This window comes from Castanea sativa, chromosome 5, assembly GCF_040712315.1.
Source record: "Castanea sativa cultivar Marrone di Chiusa Pesio chromosome 5, ASM4071231v1".
Taxonomy (NCBI): Eukaryota; Viridiplantae; Streptophyta; class Magnoliopsida; order Fagales; family Fagaceae; genus Castanea; species Castanea sativa.
In genome coordinates, this window is record NC_134017.1 from 152,558 (window position 1) to 170,090 (window position 17,533).

The following is a 17,533-nucleotide window of genomic DNA, read 5'->3' on the forward strand; positions in this document are numbered from 1 at the left end:
CTACTCTAGGCCGTTATGACGTTAGAAAGATATGGGATTGTTTGGTAACATTGTTTTAATAATGTTATTTGTATTTTTTTGAAACACGTGTAAATGAAAAAGTATGTAAAAATATGTGTAATGTTGTTTACAAATTGAAAATATGTTGTTAAATTACTATATTAAATGGGCCATGATTTCTTTCTTCTTCTTTTAAAAATAAAAATAAAAATGGAATATTATCAATTAATGAGGGATAGCACTGCAAAGGCGCTTAACATGTTGCACACTATTAGCTTGACATTTGCGTGTGTGTGTAGATATAGAGGTGGTCCTCTCTCAATCAAAAAACAAATCCCAACCTGACGGTCAAAGTTTGCTGGCAAAGGCATTCAGATAGTCAGTTTTGTTAAGTAGATTGGCAGGGGTCTGTAGAAGGGAAAGGTGGACATTTAAAAGGAAAAGGGAAATGTATGCAATTTATCATTTATGCAATATGCATGGCATGTTTGTTTGGATTAAGTTGACTTTGAAATCAAGAGCTAGCCAAAACCTGTTTTGTTAATGCATTCATTAACTCTCAAAGAGACGTCAATTCCTATCCAGATGGTACCACTTATCTTTTTAAATGATTAGGTTCAACCATGAAACTATCCATGCCATAAATTAAATGAAATGATTGAGGATATTTAGCATATGGTAAACTTATATAAACTAAGATTTAAGGATATGTTTGCATAAGAAGGTAATGAATAATGAAGAAAAATAACAGGATAAAAGAGGAAAAACGTAATAGAATAAGGAAATACATTATAATCTTAAATTGGTGATTTTTTTTTTCCAAGAAAACTTTGTATCAAAGCTGTTAAGATAGTTGGTTCTAGTAAACTCAATCTGTAAAGTCTCTTGTCATCAAATAAGAAATTTAGAATTTGAACTCTGCCTACACCGAAATTGATCGGTGTCTTAGCTTAATGAGTAAAAACAATTATCACGAAGCAAACCTATCATATCTATAAAAATAAACAAATAAATAAATAATGGTTAAATTATGGATGTCCTCCTAGACCAGCCACCCAACACAATTGATTAGACCTAAGCCAACCGTCTATCGATTCGATGCTTGGGTGGTCGACAATAGGTGCTCCACTCCAAAACCTACTAGATCTTGGTTGGGTGGTGGGTTTGCCCCTCAAAAACTCAATTCAAACCGATCTAATTGACCTGTAGCCCAAATATCACGATTTCGCGAAAATCTTGTCTAGAATCTAACCTATTTGAGACAAATAATAATTTTATTATGGTATCAAAACAAATCCTCTTTAAATTTGAATTCTATTCCCACTATATTAACTCCTAATTTTTTTATTATAAAAATATATAATAATATTATTTTACACTTTTGCATGTACACTTTGTCCCGATACTATCCACAATTTCTCACTAAACATCCGTATGGTTAACCCAAGTTTGTGTCTGCGTTTTCAGCTTTTTTTTTTTTTGTTTTTTTAACCAGCGCCTATTGCATTGTTCATGAGACATGAACAGTGCAATCAGGCATATGAACAGTACTTTAAAGCATGAACAGTAATTTTTTATTATTTTTTGGATAAATTACAAATTACACCCTTAAAGTTTGGGGTTGTTTAGATTTTACACCATAAAATTTAGTTTTATTAACAATTTACTCCCTTATAATTAATTTTTACTCTTAAGTGGCACATGTGCATGCAGATGTATTTTATTTTTGCCAACTCAACACCAAAACTAAGTTGTTTCAGTAAAAAATAAAAGCTTACCTGGCAAATCATAGAACAAGCCTCACTTTAAACCCATCCACTTGAAAACTACCAAACGGAACCAATGCAAGGCTTCGATCTGGGTTTTATTATGTGAGTTTGTGTCTCTTAGGAGTAGAATTGAACATTGGTGGGAGTTTATTGTGTGGTTTTTGTCTCTTAGGAGTAGATTCGAAGGTTGGGGTGTTTTATTTGGAGAAGAAATCTATTGATTTTTAACCAAAATAATAATAATAATAAAAGAAACCTATTGATTTGGGGAGGATGAAAAACCCATTAGGTTTTGGCTGGAGTTTTGTTAGATTGAGCTTGTTTTTTCATTTTCTTCAATGGAATATTTTCAGTGCTAGGTAATGGCTTTCTCCGCTGCAACAAAGCTTTCAGGTTCTCTTTGTACAATCCTCTACAACAGTATGCTGAATAGTGGTTGTGCCTCCCAATCCCAAAGATCATGTGACCGTGCGAATTCTATCTCTTCCATAGGAAGTGTTTCTGATATTAGCCTTCGACTCCTTCCAAATTTATCGATTAGTTTCACAATAATAATATATATGTGGGTGTGTGTGTGTGTATTTGCGGCTATTCAAATACAAAGGCAATGCATCATTGTTTTTCTCCCACCTGTTTGTAGGAAGCATATCTAATCAACTAGAGGAGTAGGCAAACAGAAATCGAAGCCTTGCATTGGTTCCATTTAGTAGTTTTCAGGTGGATGGGTTAATATGATGATGCCTGCTCTGCGATTTGGAAAAGTAGCTGATGTGATGATATGAGTGATTTGGGATTCTAGAATTTAGCTGAAGCGGTGTAGTATAGGATTGGAGTCTTGTGTTTTAGTTTGGGAAAAACCATACATAATGCCAAATAAGCTTTTATTTTTCATTGAAACGACGTAGTCTTGGGTTTGACTTGGCTAAAATAAAACATGTCAGTATGTATATGTGTCATTTAACAGTAGAATTTAACCATAGGAGGTGAATTGCTAACGGAACCAAACTTAAGGATGTAAAATTAAAGTTCCGAAATTTTGGGTGTAAAATTTAAACAACCCCAAATTTTAGGGGTGTAATTTGTAATTTACCTTTATTTTTTTATTATTTTCAGTTTTCAGCAAAATAAGTAGTATCTAAACCCACACTAAATATCCGTAATTTTTAAAGAATTCTCTTACCTTATTATTGATGAGAAAGAATATGAACACTATTAATATGAAATAATCAAAACGCTTTAAAAAAATAATAATAAAGATCAAAATTTCAAAGTCAAAAAATTCCACTTTTTTTTTCCTTTTCTAGGAGTTAAAAGTTCGACTTGTTCTCTCATGCATCAAAACCATTGTTATTGATTCCGTTCCGTTCTGGCCGGAACGGCTGGAATTTTTCGTTCCAGTATGCAAACCGGTACCAGGATACCCAACGTTCCACCTCGGGCCAGATTTCGGGCCATTTCGGTCCATTCCGGCCATTCCGGTCCATTTCGGCCAATTCCGGCCGAGATGTGAATTTCGGCCGGTACATGATTTGGCCTATGGAAAAAAAAAAAAAAAAAATTTGATGGCTAATATTATGTTATAAATTTTGTTGGCTTATTAGTTATTAATTATTATGTGCTTATGTAATGAGTAATGACTTGTTATAAATCTTCTTATTGTTTGATGTTGTATTGAGATTTAAGACATAAAAGTTAAGACTAAGTGCTGGTTTGGATCCAGCTTATTATGCTGCGTCTGCGTTTTTTTTTTTTTTTTTTTTTCTTCTGCTGCGGGGGGGACAAGCGCGCACTGTGCCACTGTTCATGTACGTTTTTAACAATTTTTTATTAAAAATGGGTCCCGCAGTACTATTTACACATTTAAAAATTATTTTGCTACAGTGTTTTCAGTTTTCAGTTTTCAGCAATAAGTTCTATCCAAACAGACCCTAAATGTTTTGTATTATTTGATGTTTAGTTATTGTCTTGTAAATCTTCTTATTGTGTGATGTTAAATAGATGTTATATTGATGTTTAAGACTTAAGAGTTAAGACTAAATGATTTGTATTATTTGAAATTTAGTTATTTATTTATTAGAATTGACAATTTTATGTTTTACAAGAATATATATAATTTAATTTTTAGGAACCCGAAACACCTTAAAACGGTACGCCAAAATCGGCCGGTACCGAAATATTCCATTCCACTGAACAAACCGAAACAGGGTCCGAAACGGTATTAATAACAATGATCCAAAACCACTTAAACACGCATCAATTATCAACTCACTATTGCCGGATTAGGACAAAACTCATCTTTCGTGTCTTTCTTTCTTTTCTTTTTCTTTTTTTAATTCTGGGCGGTGATGAGACTGATCATCTTAAAAATAAGAAAACAAAATTGCAAATAGAAGAGGAAACGAAGCCCACAAGGAATTGGGAGTTAGGGACCCCCAAATCCCGAGTAATATATGAGTTGATAGTTAGGCCCTTAGGCGGACGTGGCAGTAAGGTAATGTCCAATTGGCCATGTTTTGTTCCACGTGTGAAATTATATATGTTGTAACAAGCACGACACTTTGGTACTGTAGTCTGTAGTAGATTAGATGGTAGTAGTTAGTTAGTACCAATGAGCAAAGACCAAAAGACAACTGTGGTTTGGACTTTTTTTTTTGTTGTTTTTGAGGAGGCTGGATTGTTAGGTTAGGTACTCTTCTCTTCTAGTCTCTAACTCTAACTCTAGGTAAGAAGGGTAAGTTTTGAAAGGTAGTTAAGCTAACGGTCTTCTCCATCTTCCTTACTCTTTTTCTTTGTGTGTGTGTGTGTATTGAAACTAAATGCGAATAATTCTAAGTCTCAATCTAATAAAATATATCGTTGAACAATGGGACATGCAAGACGACTAAGATCATCCACTCGTCCCGCCAAACTGCTCCTAACCAACGGTCAGCTACCAAATCTATTAGATACTAAATCCAACTATCCCTTTTAAAACTTCTTGCTTTGCTCACTCCTTTCTCTTAGCTTCCTTGTACCACTCACACCCACTTCTTTCTTATAGGAAGAAGAGGAGGAGAAGGAGCCTCTTCATCCAACTTCCTACACCCAGTTTTTGCATCAGTGAGTAATTCTACCACTTCCTTTTCTTTTCTTCACCTTTTGCATTTGCTTTGTATGTTTAATTTGATGTCTATTTACAGTGAGCTTTGCCACCTGACCAGATGACATTACTTTTTTGCTCTTACCAATAATCATTACTTTGCTTTTCTTCTTTAAAAAGAATCCAGGGCCAACTTATTTATTTGATTGATAATGACATTAGATCTTTTCTTTTTTGTAACCTTAATGTAATGCAGAATCACTCTAGTTTTTTCAATTTAACTTCTGCTGAGCTATCAGCAATTCAAGTGCAGTACAACTCAAATTGATCATCATGATGAATTTAGAAACGTTTAATATTCATGCTGGGTTACCTAGGTGAATATTAGTACTAGTTGGAATGGATCTTATTCGTATATTCATGAGATTCACCCATACAATCAATTCTATAATTATTCTCCCACATTGAAGATAACTTGGTGCACAAATTTGCTAGATAATGATGATTATGACAGTTGAGAGTGCATAAATTTGCTTAGATAATGATGATTATGACAGTCGATATTAGCACATTGTGTTTTAGGCTTTTCGAATATCACTATTTAAGAATGAAGGATTAAATGTTCATTGATTTCTTCAAGAAACATGACAACTGAGCTTGTGATTAGAATAATTTCATCATAGGGATCTGTGACACTGACCCAAATTGTTGAAAAAGGCTTTATGTACAGTTTTATTCTGTCCTAGTCACAGAATTAGTACTCCAGTACAAGTTTATTTATCTGAGAACCTCCCTATTTATCGGGGATGGGCAATGCTATTTATCCGTTTCCTATTTATTTTCTCATAGTCTTCATACTACAGCATTTCTCAAAGATTTCAAAGAAAATGTATTCTTAGTCTCGATTTGACTCTAACCACAGGATTTTAAGCTTGAATTATGGCTGAAGATTTGGATAAACCATTGCTGGATCCTCAGGATTTCCATCGAGAGGGAATCGATTTGGTAAGTTTTTCAAATCACATAACAAGTGCCACATTTTGAATTCAGCCTCTGTAGTGTCAACATTCATGAAACTCTTTGCTTTGATAGGAGAACATACCATTAGATGAAGTTTTTGAACAACTTAGAACAACACGTAGAGGACTTTCATCTGAAGATGCTGAAGCCAGACTGCAGATTTTTGGCCCAAACGCGCTCGAAGAGAAGCCAGTAAGCTGCAAAGTTTAAAATTTTCTAATTTGTATAAGTTCATGATTAGTTATTGAAGAAATTTGAAGAGTCAATTCCACTGGAAATCAGTTCAACAGAGTCAACCAGATTTGCTCGACTAAAATTGACTTTTATATATAGTTGACCAGTAAAAACTTGAATGCAGCAAGATGTGCTGAAAATTTAGAAGTGGCTGTTGTTGAAAGTACTTTATTTATTGAGCTAAAAGAGTGCTCTATTCAGGTAGTAATTTAGAACCAAGAAATGCATTAAGGAAAGCCCAAATAGTTGAAGATTACCACACTAATGAAGTTTTTTTGAATGTTGAAAATGCTCAAAGTAAATTAGTATGAATATAATGGATTTGATTACATTTACAACCAAGTTGGAATCTGCTTCAAATTCACATGCTCATTTCTCTACAATCTGGTTCATTGTTTGAGCTTAGGGAATTCATTTTTTCCCCTATAATTTGGATGAATATTGTTAGGATGCCTAATTGCTTATGGATTTTTTTTGTACCCTAATGTCTATGGGGTAAAAAGTTTATCACATTAAAGTGATTCCTAATTTTGAAAAACCATTTTATTTTGATGCAGGAGAACAAATTTCTGAAATTTTTGAGTTTTATGTGGAATCCCTTGTCATGGGTTATGGAAGCTGCAGCAATAATGGCAATTGTCCTTGCTAATGGCGGAGTGAGTAGCTACATCTTAGCATGCAATTCACTATAGTGCTTCTCCATGGATCTTCTTCCTTTCCTTGCTTTTTTTCCCTTCCTCTCTCCTCTACAATGTTGAAGTCTAGTTGAAGGCTATTCTGATACTCTCTCTCTCTCTCTCTCTCTCTCTGGGAATGATATTTCAGGGGCAGGGTCCTGACTGGCAAGACTTCGTAGGGATTGTCTGCCTACTGATAATCAATTCAACAATCAGTTTTATAGAGGAAAATAATGCAGGGAATGCTGCAGCAGCACTTATGGCTCGTTTAGCGCCTAAAACAAAGGTTTGCCATTCTGATGCCATCAGCTAGTAGAATATTTAAAATGAACATGGTCAAATTGCTTTGTATTTCCTTTCCATTATACTTCGAGAATACCATATTTGTACCATTATCTTCTCAAAAAAATTTATGAAGTGAAAGATCTAAAGAAACATGCCATGTTAATTTAGTTTCTAAAACAATTTACGGCATATATACAAAGATGTTTTGGCAAATCGTTTTCCCCCATCCTTGTCCACTACCACCAACTGTTATCCTCCTGTTTCAAAATCTTCTGCAAAATAACATTGCATATGCACTCGCGCAAGCATGAAAATATGTGCAAGTGCACATAAGGTTGAACCAAAGCTTAGAAGATTTTAATTTATCTTGTAAAGATTAAAAGGAAAGAAATAAGGTAATTAGTAAAAAAATATGCTTTTTCTGCTTAGGATTCTGAATTTAGACTCTATCAAATGTTTCACACCACCTTTTTTTTTTCTTTGGAGGAGGGGTGGGAGAAGGGGTTTTACATAGCTCCATGGTGTCACAAGACTCATAGTTTAAATGATGTATCTACCCCCCCCCCCCCCCCCCAATCCTTTGAGGGATGCTTATTTTCCTGGGGTTGGTTTTTTTGTTGCCTTTTCTAAATCTTGTTATAAAAACAACAACAACCACCCTTGAGTGTACAAGAAAGTATCAACACACCATCTCTATATACAGGTTCTCCGAGATGGGCAGTGGCAAGAGCAAGATGCAGCTGTCCTGGTACCAGGAGATGTAATTAGCATAAAGCTTGGGGATATCGTTCCTGCTGATGCTCGTCTGCTTGAAGGAGACTCACTAAGAATTGACCAGGCAAGTGCTTCTTTAAAATTAAAGAAGAAGCTGTTTTATCTATACTGTACTCTTGGCAACTATCTTTAACTTTTGGGTTGAGTAATTATTTCTTTTCCTTCTAATATATCCAATATAACTGCTTGATTTGATTGTAACTATTTTTCTCTAGATGGACTTCAATATGAGTCATATAATGATGTAATTTGGTCTGTGCAGTCAGCTCTTACTGGAGAATCTCTGCCTGTCACTAAGAAGACAGGTGATGAAGTATTTTCTGGTTCAACATGTAAGCATGGAGAGATTGAAGCTGTAGTGATAGCAACTGGAGTTCATTCTTTCTTGGGAAAAGCAGCCCATTTAGTTGACAGCACCGAAGTTGTTGGTCATTTCCAGCAGGTGATTTAAAGATTTTTAATTCTTTGCCAGCAGAGTCTCCTTGATACAAAAGTTTCCCATGACCTTGTCCATGAATTCTTGAAACTCTACCATTTTAATGTAGTACATACTTTGAAATTTCTTGAAATAGCTACTTTACAGTGATTCTATTAGACAATTATGACATTTTCCAGTTTTTTCTTTAACCTTAACAGTTTGGTTTGGTTTGGTAATAGGTGGTGTAGTGTTCTTGTAATAATAATTTATTTGTGTTCTTGTCATGTATTAACTTTCTTTTTAGTGTCAGCATTATATTGCAATGAGGTTGAAATAGAAAAACATTTTCACAATATATGTTTCTGGAATGTGACATCAAGAACTGTCAAAATGCTGAAGATACTGCCCAAGACCAGGCTAACAGTACTTGTAATTCAAATCTGCTTGAAATCAAAATTAGCTAAGCTGTTTTCACCTATACCTCTTTTGATGTAGTCTGACAAGGCGCTCATATTCCAAAAGTCCTATGGAAGCTTTTGTAGTATTATGAAAATTTAACTTCCTAATTATAATATGAAATTGATGAATTGTTTTTCTGCAGGTCCTTACCGCTATTGGGAACTTCTGCATATGCTCCATAGCTGTGGGAATGATTCTTGAAATCATTGTCATGTTTCCTATTCAGCACCGTTCATACAGGGATGGAATCAACAACCTTCTTGTTCTTTTAATCGGAGGAATTCCCATAGCAATGCCAACAGTATTATCTGTGACACTTGCAATTGGTTCACATCGACTATCTCAACAGGTGCAACTCATTGTAGCCCAAATAATATCATAAATCTACCATGAAATTTATAATTCCCAAGTTATTGCTTCAAATATGTAAGATGAAGTGGAAACCAAAGCAAGTCATTTGCCAACTTGTCAAATGGATTTAAATTATCCAATTAAGACTTTCGTCTTTGCAATAGTTCTAGTACTTACCAAATGAAAGAAACTTCAATTGTGTGGTTTCCTTCACTAATAAATACAGCATGAAACTCAAGTATTTATTTTAATTTTTGAAGGGTGCCATTACTAAAAGGATGACAGCAATTGAGGAAATGGCAGGAATGGATGTTCTTTGCAGTGATAAAACTGGAACTCTTACCCTGAATCGTCTCACCGTTGATCGGAACCTAATCGAGGTACCAAAGCTGACTCCATGAGATTGTTTTTTATCCTACAATTAGTTTGGACAACAAACCTGTAGTTTTCTGCACATAGCACATCATGGTGACAGATTTTGTCACTGAGTATGTTTATAGGGCGTTTGGATCCGCCGTTTGTGCGTCTACGTTTTTGCTTTTTTTTTTTTTTTTACCCAGCAGCTTATTTTGACTTTTCAGCCATGAACAGTGCACAAATGTACTGTTTATGAATCCCACAAATTTCACTTTTTAACAACTTTTTCATTAAAAATGGGTCCCACAAAACTATCCATATATTTAAAAATTATTTTGCTACAGTGTTTTCAGTTTTCAGTTTCAGCAAAATAAGTTCTATCCAAACGGACCCTTAATCTTATATGTTTTTGCCATTGAATTCAGTTTGAATCTCCCAAAAATTTGGCTAACTAGACAGAAGATGATGACTTAATATGTTGGACAGTTAAGTCACAAGTAGTTTGCCTTCTGCTAACAGCTTTCATTTTTGCTAATTGATAGGCACTCACTTACCTAGGCTGAAACTTCCCACAATTTTTCTAATAGCATGATGCTTTAAGCCATACTTATTAACTGAACTTTGATTGGAATGTTGCTGCTGATCTTTTAGAAATTCCGTGGAGCTTTAAACTAAGTCATTAAATTCTTTCAAAAATTATTGATGATGCTGTTAATCAATGGGCGACAATAATCATTTTGGGTTGTACTTAACATAGGAAATGCCTATTTCTGAAATAAAGAAGATGCTCACTAAATGAATTTTCTAAGCTACATTTCTTCATTTTTTTATGGGAATGCAACTCTTGCTCCACATTTTTCTTGAATATCGTGGTCCACGCAGGGTTTGGGAAATTTTCGTAGTACATAGTATATAATGGTAATATTGTCGGTGAAACAGTGAAAAATAAAGTATCCATGGCATGTTGGAAGAAAACATGGAGTGAAATTATTCTTTGTAAGTATAGTCTGGATATTTCTTGCGAGAATCTACATTTCATCTACTAGGTTGAAAGATCTCTGTTTCGAATACATCAGTCTCAAACATTAGACATCCCGATAGAAGATAAATAATTTCCATGTGATATATAATTACTGTTTTCTCTTTTCTGATTTCCATTAGGAGCTTCAGAATTTCTGGACCAGAAACTTTAAATTTTATTCATTTTATTGCCTCATTTGTCCTATATTCTAAAAGTTGAATTCATACCTTATGCAGGTTTTCAACAACACTATGGATAGAGATACAATTGTGTTGCTTGCAGCCAGAGCATCAAGAATAGAAAACCAGGATGCTATCGATGCAGCTATCGTTAACATGCTTGCTGATCCAAAGGAGGTTGGAATATATATAAGACATCTTACTTATACTGTAGTTTCTTGGTTCTATTCCTTTGTTGGGGTGTATGTGCTTATATGCATAAAACTGAAAGTACCTCTTTCTCTTTGCATGCTTGTGCTTATAAGAATACAACTAAAAGAATCTTTTCATTTTTAGGCTCGTGCAAACATCACAGAAGTGCATTTTCTTCCATTCAATCCGGTGGACAAACGTACTGCAATTACATACATTGATTCTGATGGTAACTGGCATCGTGCCAGCAAAGGAGCTCCTGAACAGGTATTATTATGTTTATAAAGCACCCTCAAATATTTCATGTTTCCTGAAAAGGAGCTCCTGATTTTAATGCAAAGTTCACTTCTGAATTTCGTAACCGTACATTGATGAATAATATTGTAGACATAAATTGGTTCCTTGACTTAATTCATTATTAATAAACCAGCAATTATAGGAATATGGTCATGGTGTCTGAAAATTAATTAATCCACCAGGAGTACAAGAGCATGACTTTTGTTTTTATTGTTTTCCTGTATGTCAGATTCTAAATCTTTGCCCAGAGAAACAAGAAATTGCCGGAAAAGTGCATTCCATCATTGACAAATTTGCTGAAAGGGGCTTGAGATCTCTCGGTGTTGCGTATCAGGTATAGCACATAGCTATCCTCTTTTGCTTTTCATTCCTGAAGTTAATGAATTAAAAAAGATTATTCTATACTTTAAATATTTAATCTTGAAATTAGGTAACATGATCATCATTTGAGCACATATTTAAAAGCCAAATCATTTGATATTATCTCTGAGATGTTCATTTACTTCATTTAATCATCCTTTCAGGCAGTTCCAGAAAAAACTAAGGAGAGTCCTGGAGATCCTTGGACATTTTGTGGTTTGTTACCCTTGTTTGATCCTCCAAGACATGACAGTGCTGAGACCATCCGCAGGGCTCTTAACCTTGGAGTCTGTGTTAAGATGATTACAGGTACATGTGGATCTCTGGTATATAATAAGGAGCACATATATATTGAAGAATCAATTTATATTTTTTATTAGAACTCATTTATGTGTTAAAAATTTCATTTTTTTTCTCCTATGAATTTTTTCCAATACAATTATTTTGGTTCAGCTATCACTGTGTAATTTTAGTTTATTTCAGTAAATTGAAGACATCTATTTTAAAGTTTGTCTTCCATAATTTTTCTGTGAGAAACAGACATATTGCATTAGACACATCTTGGGTGCTAAAATCATGCCCAAAAATTTAAATCAGTCAGCATACTTGTATTCTTGTTTTAGATTGGATTTGTGACTTCTTGGGGAAAAAAACATGGATATTATGACTTCATAATGACGCAATGGTAAATTGGTTTGACTTAGCTGGGCTTCAAAGCAGATCCTGAATCCACCATGGATGAAAATAAGACTTAACATATCCCCTATGAAGAACTGTACTCACAATAGCAAATAAAAGCATCAATTAGACTGCTAATAAGAATATCACCTCAGAGGTTGGGGACTCGGTGGAATATCATAATTACATACATAATTTTAATCAGGCATGGAACCAAAAATATTATCATTGTCTACCACTCTATCAGCAAGATCAGAAACTAAAATCCAAAAAATAACAGAAACATGGAGATCAAGAACATGATTTAATAGAATTGATAACCTGGTCAGAGCTGATAAAGATGCTGAACCTTTCAGTATGCCAATGATTTGGGGATTTAAAAAAATTTACCTGTCTTGAATAAGTTAATAGATATAATAATGCTGGCCTGAGCTATTGATGATTTTTAAAATTCTTACTCAGAAATGTGAAATAAAGATACTAATGTGAAAATGTATGTGATAATGAAGGTGATCAATTAGCAATTGCAAAGGAGACAGGCCGAAGACTTGGTATGGGAACAAACATGTACCCATCTTCTTCATTGTTGGGCCGTAACAAAGATGAAAATGAAGCTCTTCCCGTGGATGAGCTCATCGAAAAGGCAGATGGCTTTGCTGGTGTATTCCCTGGTATTTGAATCCATTACCTGTCTCGTGGAAAGTTAATTTTATTAGATTACATACTTCTTGTTTTATTTTCTTTTTTACTTTTTTGGTTTTTGGTCATTGATGTAACATGAACATAATAGCTTGATTTTAAGAGATGTGGAAGGGGGTATGACTTGAACAACACCAACTGACGTAGGTTCCCTATTAAATCCTCTTCCTAGCTAACACTAACTCGTCAGTATTTTTAAGATATGACAAATTGACATTGAGCTCTAGATAAACTAGCTCTTCTTGCCTCCACAAGTATGGTGTGGTGCAGAGAAGTCATGGTTTTTGAGGCCCACTGGTGTATATCTAACTTACTAACGTAAAAGAAGGGACAGGTTGGGTGGTAACTACTTGGTTTAAATTAATGCCAAAACTAACTCATGAAAAGCTACTTTCTTCATCTCTTTGTTGGAGATTGTCTCAAATTCCTATTTTGATTTGGTTGCCTATTTTTCTACTTTCTTAGTATGGAAGGAATATCTATTCATAGTCAGACAAGTAATTGGTATTCCTTGTTATTGTAGGAAAGCCTGTTCTTTGTCAAAGAAGTTATTGTTATTCTTTGTTAAAAAAGTATTGTTAAATCTTGTTTGCCAAGGAATTGAAATTGGACCCTTATATAGAGATTATATATATATGGTATTGTAAAAGGTTTGGTGGCTTTGACCCAAGGGTCCTCCCAAATGAGGAGAGGAGAAGACTATTAGAAGAACATAGAATGAGTTTCTTCTAAGAGTAGTTTGATAGTTCTTTTGGGGTTGAAAGATTCTCATATGTGTGTGACGCAAGCCATGAGGGTAAAGGAAAACATAGAATTCTCCAAAGTGAGAAGCTGAGAGGTTGACTACTGTAATCTTTAATTCTTTATTGAATATAATAGATTTGATTTCCTTCTCCATGGATGTAGGAAGTTTTCTGAAGCACATGAATTCTTTTCTATGTTGTGTGTGTTTATTTTTTTTTATTTGACTTCACTGTTATTTGCTAGAATCCCTCTGTGTTATTTCACTTTGTTGTGCAAATTTTCAGTTTTTTGTTTGCCCAAATCCTGTTCCGGAATGTTTGCATTCATTGCCTTCTAGTTCTCTGAAACCATAAAGCAAAAACTCTAAATTATCTTTAAAATTATAAATTTGTATGGCCAAAGTATGAAAAGATTTTCAAGTCACGAGATCATGGAAATGACCTAATGGAAGTGTTCTCTTGTATTTGATGGTTTAAGTACTAAAATTGCTAATAGATGATTGCTTATTTGCAAATCTCCATGTCATGTATATATTTCACATTTATTGCCATGTCTCCTGGTGATTTGTTGACTCAAGTTATCATTTCCATAAAATTTTCAGAACATAAGTACGAAATTGTGAAAATTTTACAAGAAAAAAAGCATGTGGTTGGAATGACTGGAGATGGTGTGAATGATGCACCTGCTTTAAAGAAAGCTGATATTGGAATAGCAGTGGCAGATGCTACAGATGCTGCAAGAAGCGCTGCTGATATAGTGTTAACAGAGCCTGGCTTAAGTGTGATTGTCAGTGCAGTGTTGACTAGCAGAGCTATATTCCAAAGAATGAAGAATTATACAGTTGAGTATCGATTTTTCTTCTGTTTATACTGATGTTAGCATTATATCTGCAGGATCAAGCTCTGTATTGTGTGCATGCTAAAAAAAATTTAAATTCTGGAAAATTATACCAGATGCACCTAGTTTGCCATTCGACCAACTTTGAACTATTAGGATGATTTCACTGTCTGTGTTATTTCTTATGTTCTATTGGAGTTCAGAGTCCTCAATAACAGATGGCATTATAGCTGCACACTATCACTGGTTGCTCTTGAGGTTGGAAATATTCTAGGTGCACTAATTTTTTTATGTCTAAGATCAATAAAAGTCATACCTAGTGTACAAATTTCTTACTTTTACAGATTTTGGGAGAGGCGATTGGTAGGTAGCCTTATGCCCCCCACCCCCTTTTTCTGGAAGGTTGATTCCCAGACTCGAACTTGCTACTTGTCATTTTTATGTTGAAGCAATAAGCATGCAAAATATATTAGAAACTTTTGTAGTACCAAACATGATTGTTACACATAACTTTTTCTTTTTTCTTCTTTTTTTGTTTCTTGATTTCAAAATTGTTTAATGGTAAAACTAATTAGCTTGCATGAATATGCAGATTTATGCTGTCTCCATAACCATAAGGATTGTGGTAAGCTAGGGTTATTTTGCTTCTTCTTTTTTTTAGTTCATTTTCACTACCTTAAGTGCTAAAGGTTTAATTCTTGCTTTTTTGTTTCAACTTTCATATAATTCTTCAACTCAACCATTTTGCAGCTTGGTTTCGTGCTCCTAGCATTGATATGGGAATATGACTTCCCACCTTTCATGGTTCTGATAATAGCGATACTGAATGATGGTATTATTTCAAAGAGCCTCTGTTTCTTTCTTTCTTTCTTTTTTATTACTTTGCTGGTATTCTTGGCCTTGATTTCTTTCTGAAGTAACTAAAGACTTTGCAAAAAATATATAATAAATTAAATTGATAAAGAATTGAATGAAGGATTTTTTTTAGTACCATTGATGCTTTGCCATATATGGGAAATGTGATCAAAATGTTTGTGATTTGTATTAGGGACCATCATGACTATTTCAAAGGACCGGGTTAAGCCATCTCCAATGCCTGACAGTTGGAAGCTCAATGAAATATTTGCGACCGGCATTGTCATTGGCACATATCTTGCTTTGGTTACCGTTTTATTTTACTGGGTTATAGTGGACACCACTTTCTTTGAGGTGTGAAACTTGATAAACTTGTCTTATGAATATGTTTCCTAAGATTCTGTGAAACTGAATAGAAAAAAAGATATAGTTGTTTTCTTTTCTATACCTTATTCTCATGTTTATTGTTGTATCTGTCATTGCAGTCTCTCTTCAACTTAAGCTCCTTATCCAGTAACAGTGAGGAAGTTTCATCAGCTGTATATTTGCAAGTTAGCATCATCAGCCAGGCTCTCATATTTGTTACACGTAGTCAGGGGTGGTCATTTCTAGAGAGGCCTGGAACTCTCTTGATGTGTGCTTTTGTGCTGGCTCAACTGGTAAAGTTTATGCAAAAAGGCACAGCTCCTATACGGAGCTCCAAAAATTGTTTTTTTAATTTATTTCATATCTCACCTTCTGGACAAGTCTCTCAATATGTCCAACCAAACCAACTATTATGTTGCCTGCATAAAAATTGATTGTGAATTAACTAAATCAAACCAAGCAAAGTTTCAGAACATCTGCTGAGATTATTATTTCTACGTGTTAGGTTGCTACTGTAATTGCTGTCTATGCAAATATTAGCTTTGCTTCCATTAGCGGCATTGGATGGGGATGGGCTGGTGTTATATGGTTATATAGTTTGATCTTCTATATACCACTGGATATTATCAAGTTCACAGTACGCTATGCATTGAGTGGAGACGCTTGGAATCTCTTATTTGATAGAAAGGTAACTGCAGTGTACTTTATTTCATGGTGATTCTTATTAGCCTTTGTGAGGAGTAAGCCTTGGCTTCAGAAATGATCCTTCTTACTTTATATTTCTTTTTGGTTTCAACAGACAGCTTTTACCTCTAAGAAAGATTATGGGAAGGAAGATAGGGCGGCCCAATGGGTACTTTCTCAGAGAAGTCTACAAGGATTAACATCTGCAGATTTATTAGAGACCAATGGTAGGCGATCTTCTTTGATTGCTGAACAGGCCAGGCGGCGTGCTGAAATAGCCAGGTACTACAAACTTTTATTCAAGTGTTCACTCTTTACAATGACCTGCTCCATGATTTTCTATATGGATTTGATCCAATCTAAATTACCTGGTTTACAGATCTTTTACCCTCCTGATGCATTAGCTTATTCTGTTGACGTGTGATATATATATATATATATATATATATATATATATATATATATATATATATATATATATATTGCACTAAGCAGAATAGTTTGGCATGGAGTATCAATTGAAATGTACTTTGTTATAATAACCCTTGAATTTTGCAGGCTAGGGGAGTTACACACTTTGAGGGGACATGTAGAATCTGTAGTGAGGCTTAAAAATTTGGACTTGAATGTGATCCAATCAGCTCATACAGTCTGATGCAATGATATAAATAGTTTTATCCCTCAAATCTCTAGTAAAGGCAAAGCTGGCTGCAGCTGTTCACATGATTCATGTTGAGTGTATTTTGCAAAAGAAAACAACATTTTTCATCTGAGAGTTGTTGTAAATGGCATTGGGATCTATGCAGCGTTCTCAGTTCTTTGGGTTCCAAAGGTCAGGAACGCATCTCAAAAGGGGTCTTCAACTAATAACTCATGCCATTTCTTGGTGTGATTGCAATTTTTTGATAGAGAATACTATGTATTGAGCTCTGGATATTCTTACTTTTATTGGCAGAGATTTTAAGTAATAGTTAGGCGACTCCCAGAAAATAATGCTACTTGACACATTTTTTGTATCAAAAGCTTATGTATCTCATATAGTTTGGAGTTAAGATCATTTCACTATATTGCCAAAAGCACTCATTTGGTGTTATGGAGTTAATACTATATTTCTTACTCTGCCCTGATGGTTTATAGTTTCTTGGAACAAGATTGTTGTTGCTTGTTCTGACAATTAGGTGTTCGTACTAAGTCAATG

At 34.5% G+C, this 17,533-nt stretch overlaps 1 protein-coding gene across 2 annotated transcripts; it reads left to right on the forward strand.

Annotated features, from left to right (window-relative positions):
- Positions 1–4,731: 4,731 nt before the first annotated feature.
- On the forward strand, positions 4,732–17,454 carry LOC142633546 (ATPase 10, plasma membrane-type). Of its 2 annotated transcripts, none has more exons than XM_075807786.1 (22): positions 4,732–4,868; positions 5,771–5,853; positions 5,941–6,060; positions 6,660–6,758; positions 6,928–7,065; positions 7,768–7,906; positions 8,105–8,280; positions 8,858–9,064; positions 9,327–9,446; positions 10,681–10,800; positions 10,960–11,082; positions 11,342–11,446; positions 11,637–11,781; positions 12,660–12,821; positions 14,195–14,433; positions 15,023–15,055; positions 15,181–15,262; positions 15,479–15,639; positions 15,771–15,944; positions 16,157–16,339; positions 16,451–16,617; positions 16,894–17,454. In XM_075807786.1, exons 2-22 carry the CDS (start codon positions 5,788–5,790, stop codon positions 16,988–16,990), a joined length of 2,856 nt encoding a protein of 951 aa, XP_075663901.1. In that variant the 5' UTR covers positions 4,732–4,868; positions 5,771–5,787; the 3' UTR covers positions 16,991–17,454. The 2 variants fall into 2 exon arrangements, with proteins under 2 accessions (XP_075663901.1, XP_075663902.1); XM_075807787.1 differs by having other exon boundaries at positions 7,768–7,902; positions 8,101–8,280.
- Positions 17,455–17,533: the final 79 nt, after the last annotated feature.